The following is a 12,082-nucleotide window of genomic DNA, read 5'->3' as shown; positions in this document are numbered from 1 at the left end:
ATAATTAATAAAGGCTAGTTTAAAGTACTTCTTCCTGCCTCTATGTATCTAATGTTCATGGGTAGCCTAAATGGGTTACATTCAGACCATAACATTAAGTCTTTTACTGTAAGATGTCAACAAGATTCAACAAGACATTTTCACCTGGATATACCCAATGTTTAGATCCGTTGTGGTATTTATGCAAATTAGCACATATGTAATTAGATTATGCACCGTTTGCCCATGTTAACAAACAATTAAAAAAACTTGTAATACATTTTTTGTTTGTCTTGATGTAAGTAATCAACTCTGATATCTAAAGGTTAACATTTTTACCCTATTCACGTGAGAAAAAGAATGAATAGACGTATTAATAGGCTACATTTGGGTCTTTTTCGAAACTTTCCCCTAATGGGATTCTTCTGGGCTTTTTTTCCTTACTCAGGACATATTGAGGATACAAAATCAGTTGAGTTTGCTTCTGTTGCAATTTGGCCTACCTTTTTTCATAAAAAGACTTAATCTGGTTCCCTTGTAAACAGAATAATCCTTCCACCCTGTCCTACCTCACCCCTGGACTTCTACACCCTCATAACCTCCAGATGTTAAGATGGAAGATCAATGCGCACACAAAAAATGGCCCCTCACCACTGATGGCTTTAGCCTTGATACAGAGAAGCATGGGGAGATAGTGAGATGCTATTTCTGTCATAAAGCACTGAGTGGGTTTTGATGCTTCCCCTTGCTAATGCACGTATAGCATTAGGAATTTTAATCAGGGCTCACCATATGCTGGTACATTTGTTGCTTACCTTCCTGTCTCCATTTGTCATTAAAAAAAATCTAATGAGATGCTTGAAGGATTTCCCAATTTGCCTACTCAATCAACAGCTGTAAGAGGACGTGTCAGAGATAAACAGGTGTTGGCTTAGTGAGGGGAATTTTATACAGTATCTTCTAGTTACATACAGTAGATATTATAATTGTCAGCAGTCCCATCTCAACATGTATTCATTCAAATTATCTTCTAAAACTCATTTTTAAGGGCAATACTATATGACTTTATGTCAGCCCGTAACGGAAATGACAGAGAGGATGTGATAATGCTACATTGGTATACCTACTTCGGCACAAAGAATTGGGGGGGGGGAATGTAAAAAGGTGAAAACACCTGCTGGTAGTGGAAAGGGCCTGGTGGTACATGTACAGTAGAGGTACATTACAGGGTTAAAATGAAGCTTATTGGACGGAGGAGCTCCAACATTCCTTAGATTCACAGTCCTTTAGCTACAGCTATATAGTTACTAATAGGTAGCTCCACAGTTTTTGACCATTTTCCATGTAGTTAAGCATTAAGTAGTTTTTTTTCTTTTATCATGACTGCTGTTTTCAGCTGCTACAACTACTAGCTAGTATCTGTCAGTCAAATGGTCTCAAAAACATTAAAAAAAACATAACCTTCACATGCGCTGGATAGCACTACACATCTGTAAGGGTCATCAGTCTAATGGGTTACTGTGCAACTGACATTAGTGCAGTCAGACTACACGTTAATCGCACCAAAGATCCTGTGTTGTAATTCCAAATGGGTCAATTGGATATTTTTTTATCCATGCAGCCAGCATACAGTCCATCCTGTGTCCATCTCAGAGCACCCAGCCGGTTGCACAAACTTCCTGCTTGCCCACCACTGGTTTACCAGATTCACACTATTAACACAATGCACTTAGTTCCTATCATTACATGTCCTGTTCTTAAGGCCACATAACTAAGCATGTAAATGAGGCACATAATACAATGCTTAAATATTTGAGATTATTCACATTAAAAAAAGGCCGTGAGTTTTAATTCAGAAAATACAATACAGCATACACTACTCTTGTACCGAATGTGCTACAGATATACACTTAGTTATTCAAGTTCAACAGGTTGGTGTTGAAAATTGATGAGAAGCCCCTTATCTCATATGGCATCATCTTCATTTTGTCAGCCATTGGAAAAATAAACAATCAGTCTTATTTAAATCAAAGTCTGATTTATAATGTCTCCATGCTTATTGGTCATTCTGCCCTCCTTAGAGTGTGCTGGACGGTCCACGATCGAGTTCCCTGATCTCTTTCATCCCTCTGACATGCTTCAATGCCATTAAGGCCGTTCTGACCAGTAATCCCTCGAGCATGAACATAAAGCCAGAGTCTTGTCCATTCTGTGAACCAGTGGAGTGAAACTTAACAGTTACACAGTAATCCAATTAGTTGCCAAAAGTCACACATCATCATCATCATCATCATTCTGCCTTAGCCTTCTCTCATGACTTTGTCCTCTCTGGCTCCCTCTTTGAGGAAGCCGACCCACTGGATCCTGACAAAGCATGTACTGTTTCCAGATTTTACGGAATGCCGTGCGGAATTTCTTAATACGGAAAGCGTACACAATGGGGTTGACGGCCGAGTTGCCATGGGTAAGGATGATGGCGATGTAAACAAGGAACATCGGCTTTTCACAGGCAGGGCAAAAGAGGGTGATGCAGTTCAGGATGTGAAGAGGGAGCCAGCTGACTGCAAAGAGGAAAAGAACAAGGGCCAGCGACTTGGCTAGCTTGAGCTCTTTGCCAAAGTAACGGCTGGGGTCTGTGTGGCTAGCTGTCACCTACAGAGAGATAAAGGAGAAGATTGTCAGCGTACACATTTAGCTTTAGTATAATCAGTCCACAGGATGTCTGTAGCAAATATATCAATAGCAACATAATTGTCTTTTATTTGCTGCATATCAAACAAAGCAACCACAAGACGACAAAGACCTCACCTTCTTGTTGAGCTGCTTATGGATCATGTAGAAAATTTCAACATAGATGGCGAGCATGAGGAGCAGAGGGGGTAGCACCCAGCCAAAGAAGTTGAAGTAGACCATGTAGTCCATGCTGATGACTGTCTCAAACGCACAGGTAACCAAGAGGTCATCAGTGACCAGGGAACCATTGTCACGGAGAAACTGAAGGTTATTCCAGCCCAACATGGGCGTGAGGCCCACGATGATGGACACCAGCCAACACAATAATACTGCCGTGCCAGCTCGCTGAGGAGTCACCACCCGCTTGTAGCTATGGCAACAAGGGAGAAGATCTTGTTTTTAATTCAGTCCAATACAACATGTAATTCACTGCAAAAGATTCACAACAAATACTTCCTTTGTGAAGCATTAATGTTAGCAATTCTATTTTGGGGTGTTGTTTCAAAGCACAATGGCCGTGGTTACAATTGTCATTTCAATGCGACTTTTGTGACTGGATGTGTCAGATCCAGATCCAGGCCACCTTGCCATGTGGTCTGGCTGATCGGATCCAAATGCAAGCTAGATCCGATCTCGAACAGACTTAACAGTGTGTAACCACGACCTATGACACTTTTGTTCAACAAGAGTTGAAAATTACGTACAGGATAATAGTAAATGCTAAAACATAGTCCAGAAGTAGCAAAAGCATAAAAGAGTCATAAAGTCACAAACTGGCTTATAGAGCAATATTTAGCTACAGTTAAGTTTGCTAACATTAGCTCACTTTTTGTAACCATAAGCTACTGGTCATACCAGACCATGTAATGCTGTGGCAGTGTGTTGAATTGAGCAGTTGTGCATTTTATTGTCTATGAATTAAATGTTCCATTTGTAAAAGAAAGAGTTATTTCTTCTTTCAAAAGTTAGACTACATAGCTATGCTTTAAGCCTGTAGTTTGTGGGGTTGTTTGATTGGACCGACTTGTATTATAAACTGTTTCAGTTATTTTGTCCTTTAATTCCCATTTCCTTTTTTATTTCTGTGTAGGATGGCAGCAGGTGACATAGATTCAGTTTGATCTTCTTTTCTGGAAATCACTGCTGTGTTCTCAGAAACAAATCAAACATAAAGCAGACACAAGCAAGACATCCCTGCTGTTCAGAAAACTGTGTGTGTTGTTGCCTAACATAACTGTCTGCAGGTTTTTGGTCTAATAGGATGTCACTCATCCTGTCTCTCCCACACAATGGTCAGCTATTGGACAGGTCTGAATTAGTCATTGCCGAGCAGACGTGAAACATTCCTGTGGTAGAGTTGGTTGTTGATTTTTCTAAGTCAACCTTTATGTCTAAAGAGTAAGTGCTGACTCAATCAGATGAAAGGGGTGGATAAATAATCTCAGGCACTTACTCTCACACTCTCACTCTCTTACAGCACATGTGAAGCACATTTTTCTCTCTTCTTATCATGCCTGCTCCCTGGCTGACCTTGCTAACACTAACACAGAAACACACTGAGATGTGTGCCAGAGCTAAACAATAATGTAATAATAATAATAATAATAATAGTCCCCCTCATTTGCTTACTCTCAGTTGTCTTTGCCTTTCACTCTGCGTCACACAAAGCACACATAACCACTCAGGAGTTCAGTTAGGGTGAGGCAGACACAACACAGGAATTATGATAAACTCAAAGGATGTTTAAAGAGAATCAGAAGTAGGCATATGTGACAGTTTTTATCTCGACTTGTGTACTTTAACTCTCGCGTTAACTCTCTTTCCAGCTGCTTGTAAAGCTCAGCGGTCTGTTTGCATACAGAGCAGCTGTCCGTTCTGCCAAATATTACTTTCTGGACTCACTGTCCTCCATCTATCTCTGTTTTCCTGTGGGATTTCAATCCTCATCTCCCACCAGCTAAATCCCATCCTCCAGCGAAGCACACTAGCAATACATGGGCCATTTTCAAAGCTCACACACAGCACCCTTATCATGACAATGTGCTTCCAAACCACCGCTGCTATAAAAAGCAATCAGTGCCTTTTAAACTCTGTCACTCTAGAGTCCCAGGGATGGTTTAGGGATAGGGACTCAATTTCTGACTCATATTATCACTTAGCACAAGACAGTAAAATACAATTCACTGGTGTTTAAATTCTGATCATGTCCAGATGGGAGTATCTGGCTAAAATGGATCAGCGGTGAGAAGTAATTTTCTGAGATTTGTGACTCTTTAAAAGGTGTTTTCTTTGTGGGGGAGCACCAGACCACCTTTTTCTGCCTTTTTTTTTTAAATGACCAAACAGAATATGATTAAACACACACACATATATATATATATATATATATATATATATATATATATATATATATAATCATTACAATACAAATATTTCTACATCATACTCAAAGTTGTCCTGTTTTTAATTTGAAAAGTGTGAGATATTTACTGTTCATTACCCTGTACCATCACTATATTTAGTACTGTGTGATGAAAAGGGCTGAGAAACCTTGTAGCACACTGATCAATAACAGTTAAGCCGATAATATTGAGATCATACTACACAATATTTTGTATTGTTCCGTGTCACTGCAACCTTTGTTAATGTCCTCTGAGTGACAGAGTGCAGTGTGCATGTTTCTGCGTGTGTTTGGTTCTAGCTTGAGAAATTATGCAATGAATCAACCAGCCACCATGAGCCTATTGATCAATCATGCATCCTCTGTTCATTCTCATTGTCCAATTAACCAACTTCAAGTGGAAACTTGAGTTTTCAGTATAATTATGGGTCAGATAAGAAGAGTGCTAACTGATAACATTTACAATTTAAAAATATCTGTTACCATGTAACAGAAATGTCAGTTTCCCATGAACTTAGTTATTAACAAACCAGTTCAGAAGTAAAGAGGTAGAACATATATGACCTCCAATGCTTCTTGTACATTCAGGCTGTAAAACAGCTGGCGTCTGCACAGATGTAAAATTCAACAGCTCTTATATGTCTAAAATGCATATTTAGACTTGAAGAATCATGTAAAAACAGTATCATTATTTTTAGAGGAAAATATTGAACAATCAGACAATCTGTGTTGTTTATTCATCTTGAGAAGAGGGCAGTTGATAATATAAGATTTTCTTTATATTACTTTGTTTCAGTTTACAACTTATATTTGGGATATGTGATGGAGATGTATACTTAAGGGGTTAAAAAATAAATACATGACTAATTAATGAATTAACGAGTCTAAATATAATTTGAATTTATATATAAAATGCCATTGTCTTGAAAATCACTAACTTTTATCTCTGCCACACTGTAGTTTCCAGAAGATATCTTGCAGAGATGTCAATGCAGATTAATGTAGCCCTAATGTTACTGTAAACTAACTAAAATGATTAGACACACCTTTACTCTATTTCTGGTTGGAACTAAACTGATAATCCTGCACGACTGCTCTGGTGGTGTGCCCTTGGTCCGAGCAGCAGCCCAGACACAAAGGCAAATGAGACAACATATTGGAAAAATTCACCTTTAGGCCTACCTCATGGGTATTTTCACTCTCAGATAGCGGTCGATGGCGATGGCCAGGAGCGCCAGGATTGAACTTTGAGTGAGGACGAGCACTGTGCAGGCGACCAGCAGGCAGCTGTAGAAGTGCGTCTGGAGTCCGATGCTGATGGTTATGGCGAGGGGGATGACAAGAGCGCCGACCGCAATGTCAGCCAAGGCCAGGGAGACGATGAAACAGAACGTTGTATCTCTCAGAGAGCGGTTAATACGCACAGCCCAGACCACCATCACGTTACCGATGACCGAGGACACGGCGATCACCACCTCCATCCCGATGTAGAGGGCTTTAGAGGAAGACAGACCCGAAGGCATGTTCACGGTTTCTGGGAGAGTGTGCGCTCAGCGGAGAAACAGCTTGAACACGTCGAGGGAGCTCCCTGTTTGAGTTTGTGGGCACCTACTGAGACACCCCGACTTAGGTGTCGCATGTTTTATGTCCCCACAGAGGTAGAGGTAGGCTACTGTCTGTTGATCTGAAGTATTTTAGGACCGGGTCCAGGACATCGAGCTGCGCGCAAGAGGCAGGAGTTGTTCTCTTTACGGTCCGAAGCGGCGATTCCTAGAATGAAGTGGCCCCTGCCGTCCTGCTGGCGGAGGGACAGGACCGATACCGAATGAATCACAGATTGACAGTGTGGCTTTTCCTAATGTCAGGCATGTGTCAAAGGAAAATTAACAGAATTACTCGCAACTATAGTCTCATTTCCTGCTGAAACTGAGTCATTTGGATAATTGCGCCATCAGGCTACTCCAGCAGGGTTTAGCTCCTATATTTTGGACATTATTTAGTTGTTTATTTTCCTCGTTGTAAATGTTTCTTGTGAAATAATTCCAGTTTATGTCACCCAGTGAGTCCAGATTGTTATAAAAAGGCCATTATCTTCTTTCTGCAAAGTTACGTGCCTGAAAGCTCGCCCTCTATGGGGGTGGACATAGCCTACTGAGGAGGAGAAGATCACACACTAATTCATGTTGCATGTGCATCTTATAGCCATTGTCAAAGATGCACTTAGTTAAAGCAATGCAAAATACACGGAATATTTCACATGCTTTCATCATTTAGACCATATTTAACCACCACTTCTGTATATCCCTGATGCTTTTCCTCAGTGTGACTTGTTGCAGGCTCAAGTGAGATTGGGTACAACTATAAACTTGTGAAGCTTTGACACTGTGCACAGACAGGAAACTGGATGAAGACAAATGGGTACATACTTTGTGTTGGATGGAGAGTTACAAGTTGTATTATAGGGTCAACCGTACAATAAAGTATTTGACGAGAGAACGGGTCAGCTCAGCAATAAAAGCATAGTCACCTCAATAAGAGCATGGTCATATAACATAACATGACAATAAGATGTAAGATAAGATGGGATGGCATGAATAAAATATAGCACTGTATACTTATATTAAAAATGAGGATTGTGTGTAACAGTAAGGGACAAGTGTATCCTACAGTATTGCACAAATGTAATGACAGCAAAGAAGGAGATATGAGAGAATTGAGTGAGATAAAAAGATAAATAAAAATATAGAGCTATGTACATGCATGAAAAAGAGGAGTGTGTGTGGCTCAATAAATCAATACTGGACAGCATCAGCTTGGTTTCAGCAGGACTCAGCTGGAAGACATACAAACAATATAGATGCAAATGAGACTGATAGACAAGTTGCATAGAGGCATGACTTTGCAAACACATGACACATGGGAAGCATAAAGACATACTGTTCATACAGATACTGTAGCGCCTTCATCTGCATTGTATTTGATTGCAAATGGGACTGCAGTTTTTTTTAACCATCTTCTCTAATCTGGGTGGCAAAAATACAGACCAATACTCTGACAACCTGTTTAGAGATAGACAATGATAATTGTTGAGGCCTCTTTCTCTCACCTTGACTACAGTGAAGGTCTGAGAATGATTCATGTCTGTCCTCATTCATTCGTCTGTACAGTAACTCCTCTCTGACTTTCATCAATCCTTTTTCGGTAAAAACCAGGGACACTCAACTAATGGAAATCCTGAGGCAAATGTTTTTTTTTTTCTTTTAGAGCAACCTCTTGCAGATAAATAATTAAATACTACACTTCATTCCTAAGCTGGAAAGAATTTCAAAAGGTAAAACCATGATAAGGTAATTGTTTGGCTCTATGACGTATAAGAATAGGCAATTTTGGTAAAGGTGTTCTCGCACTTTTTTACAATCAAAAGGGCACGCACGTCATATCCCGGACCCGTCACTAAGGCTGTGCTTGTATTTTCAGTGTCTGTCATTTCTATTTCCTGTTTTATTTCTCTTCACTTCCCACCTTCGTGTGCTTCCTACCTTTGTTGATTACCTTCTCCGCCCAGTTTCACATGTCCCCTCTTGTGTATTAAGTCTTGTCTCCCCCTTTGTTCTAGCTCGTCTTGTCTGTTCAGTTGCTTTTCAAGTCTTTTGTTTCTTATGTTTGGCTCGTTCTCTTTGGACTTTAGTTTTTTTTGCTTTTGTGGCCACAGCTCATTCATCTACACCGGCGCCTCTTTATATCTACCTTTCTGTGGTGGGTAAAAAATTTTTTTAACTTTTGTCATTGTCAGAGTCGTGCATTCGGGTTCTATTCCTACTGTTACCAGGAAAGTGTGATAAAGAAGTTGGCGGTAATAAGCCCAGGATAAGTCTCATATTGGTTCAATATAAGCCAATTGTCTACTCTTCTGCTGTCCTACTCTTTGTGTGTATATATACTGTATGTGTGTGCTTATCAGTTGTCTATGTGTATGACTTACTTTAAGACTGGTGTGCGGTTGATACACTTATTTTTAATCATGTACTTTAACGAAGCAATGTGTCTTGATTTTTGGGGGGAATCCATCCCTTTCTTATATTATATACAGTATTATGTCTAGCCTACAATTTGATTTCTGTTGGAGCTCAATACCATATAACAACAGTTAAACTGTTTTTGTTTTGTTACAGCTATAACTTACAGGAGAGTTTCTGACAAGGGTGCTGCCTCACATACTCGCCACATTTCACCACTAAATAAAGAATGATTTGATTTGATGAATTTTATCTAGGTGTCATGACCAAAGTTAAGTAACCTTGGATTAGTTCATATCATACAATATTTGCTTCCCAAATGGACAAATGCACAAGGACAGGAAATAATCCAGTTTGGGTTAATATTCATGTTTTATTTGCAGTTTATTAGTTAAATATTTGTTCATATTTTTAAAATAAAACAATCATATCTAACGCTTAAATCTAAATGTTTTCTTAGGAAACAAGGTGCTCTGTGTCTTCCAGGCAGCGCGTGGGTGGTGAGGCCTCCCTGACTACATTACTGAGGTTTTATATGTTGAGCACATTGGCTCAAAACATCTGAATGATGTTATGTTTGACTCATTGTCTTTGTTTAAAAGCCGTACATCCCACTTCTGAAGAAATTGAGTGTGGAACAAATTGTGTGGACTTTTTTTTGTCATTATCTCGACAGATTTAAAAGGACTTGAAAGGTCTTATCTTTGACTATGGTATTTATAGTATGTGATTCATAAAGCCTGCATGCAACCAGTCACAGCAGCAATTCCTTACTCAATGACACAAAACCTCTTTACCACAGTGAAATAGATACAGTACCTCAGTATCACAAATCTCTGTAAATCCCCGGTAGAGGAGATAGTAGAGATAGTGAGAGGGAAGGAACATCTGGCGCATCTCTGTCAGGTTTTATCCCAGCAATATACAACCAATGAGCCACACTATTTCAGAGATTGACTCGTCCACAGTAGCTGTGTAAAAGAGACAGAAACCTTGGTGGAAATAAAACAAGACTCCTGTTCATAATGACGCTGATCTAAGCTATTACTGTGCCCTATGCATTATGTTTATGTGTTATTGATACACCTGATGGGACGTAAGAAGAAAGGATCAAAACTGAACTCAACTGAATATAAACACCCACTAATGTGACTTTCTGATGAAGTCTAAAGAGTCACTTGACCCAGCAGACCTGCTCTGTTGGTTGCTTTAGTAAACTTTTTTTTTTTTTAAATTAGTAAGACTGTTTTTGTGTTACTACAGTTTATAATTTCAAACAGCTGATAGTTTTCATCACCTGTTTTCTATACAGATCAAAAGAATATTTTATCTGAAAGTAACTTTTTCCTTTCTTGTCTTTCCAAGAAATGAACCTTCACAGGCCTGCTGGATGTTTTCCAGCTTGCATTGGGGTTCATTGTGTTGACTCCGTGCGGTGGCTGTTGAAGCATGACAATTTAGGGAGAGAACGTGCAGCTCTTCATCAACTCCAGCCCTGTGTAAATGGAGGGAATTGTTCAGACACTTTACTGCAGATTTAACAGAATGTGAGCTGAAAGTTGAAACCTGTAATCTGTGCAACGACTAAAATTGGTGTTCCTCTCATCATGGTGACTGAAGGTTTCAAGCAGTAGACGACAGTGTTGAAATTTTCACTTTATTTTACTTTAGAGTGAATAAAGCTTTAAAAGAGTGTGGTATGTGCAGGTAAGGCAAAAACAAATGTCTCATCCCCTAACCAAATGAATAAACAACTAAATGGAATCTAGAGAAAGCTTGACAAAGATTAATGTGCAATGCAATCTGTTTGAAAGCAGTGTGGTCCATTTACAAGTTTAAAGGGGTATAAATCTGGGTGATGCTCTACAGGCAAATGTTTGCAGAATTATCTAAATCCAAAACAAAAGAGGTTGAGATATCCATAGTCACAAACAAGCATTACCATGTGGTACCATGACAGTTGTTTATACTATTATTATTATTATTATTATTATTATTATTATTATTATTATTATTATTATTATTATTATTATTATTAATTATATAATTATGAATATTGATATATCAGTGTAGAGAACTATGATAATGAGCTTACAGGTTTTTTTTTATCTGCCCGCACACATTATGCAGCACAATATACTTGGAAAGTTTTAATGGCTGTCTTTATTTATTGCATCACCAAGTAATGGTCTTATCAACTTTAAAGGGTAACTCCTGTTTTTTTTTTTCAACCTGGACCCTATTTTCCTATGTTTTTGTGTCTAAGTGACTGATGGGATCAACAATCTTTGACAATGGCCCAGTATTAAGCAAGACTGCTGCTGTCGGGAGTCAGCGAAACAAGCTACAATGTAAATTATTAGGGTAATTGCGCAGTTTGTATTTATGTTCACGAAAGATGTTTTTATGTTTTATAAAAGGATCTCACTCTTTAACAGAAAGGTCGACCTCCTTAGAAATCCTTTCCATAATGTTATCAGACACTTAGAATAATAATCTGAGCCTGTCAGTGGCAAAAACGGTACTTTTAGTGGACAAAATTGACAATGCACATTTGCCCTATAGGGTTACATTGCAGCTCGGTCACAGCGTTCTCGCTTAAAACTGGACCAATTTCAAAGATTGTTGTTCAAATCAGTCACTTACAAACAAAAACATAGAAAATAGGGGTTGAAAGGTTGAAAAAACCCAAAATTACCCTTTAACAGCTGGCATGAAGAGGAGCGCTAGAGTGCTAAGTCACTGTTTATTTAGTCACGCTACAAACCTAATTGGTGTTATTTATTACGTTTCTATTCAAATAACTTATGACTTGTGTTTTGAGGAAGCTGGTTGCATGTTTTGCAAAATACCAAACCACACAACTACTTCCTGTGTTCACAGTAATCTTTCACAACTTTTTCCTCCCGTGTAAACCTACAGAATTATTTAGATCATCGTCACCGCCATTCCC

General features: G+C 39.0%; 1 protein-coding gene across 1 annotated transcript; it reads right to left on the bottom strand.

The window, feature by feature from the left end:
• Positions 1-287: 287 nt before the first annotated feature.
• Positions 288-7,253, bottom strand: LOC116067314 (adenosine receptor A1-like). Its single transcript, XM_031323726.2, has 3 exons — positions 6,296-7,253; positions 2,788-3,082; positions 288-2,631 (listed from the first exon to the last, which is right to left on the bottom strand). The coding sequence occupies exons 1-3, from the start codon at positions 6,634-6,636 to the stop codon at positions 2,248-2,250; spliced, it is 1,020 nt and encodes a 339-aa protein (XP_031179586.1). The 5' UTR covers positions 6,637-7,253; the 3' UTR covers positions 288-2,247.
• Between the last annotated feature and the right edge of the window lie 4,829 nt (positions 7,254-12,082).

The sequence above is a fragment of the Sander lucioperca genome, chromosome 6 (genome assembly GCF_008315115.2).
Source record: "Sander lucioperca isolate FBNREF2018 chromosome 6, SLUC_FBN_1.2, whole genome shotgun sequence".
Taxonomy (NCBI): Eukaryota; Metazoa; Chordata; class Actinopteri; order Perciformes; family Percidae; genus Sander; species Sander lucioperca.
The sequence above is the reverse complement of the archived record's forward strand: the minus strand, read 5'-3'. Positions and strand labels throughout refer to the sequence as shown.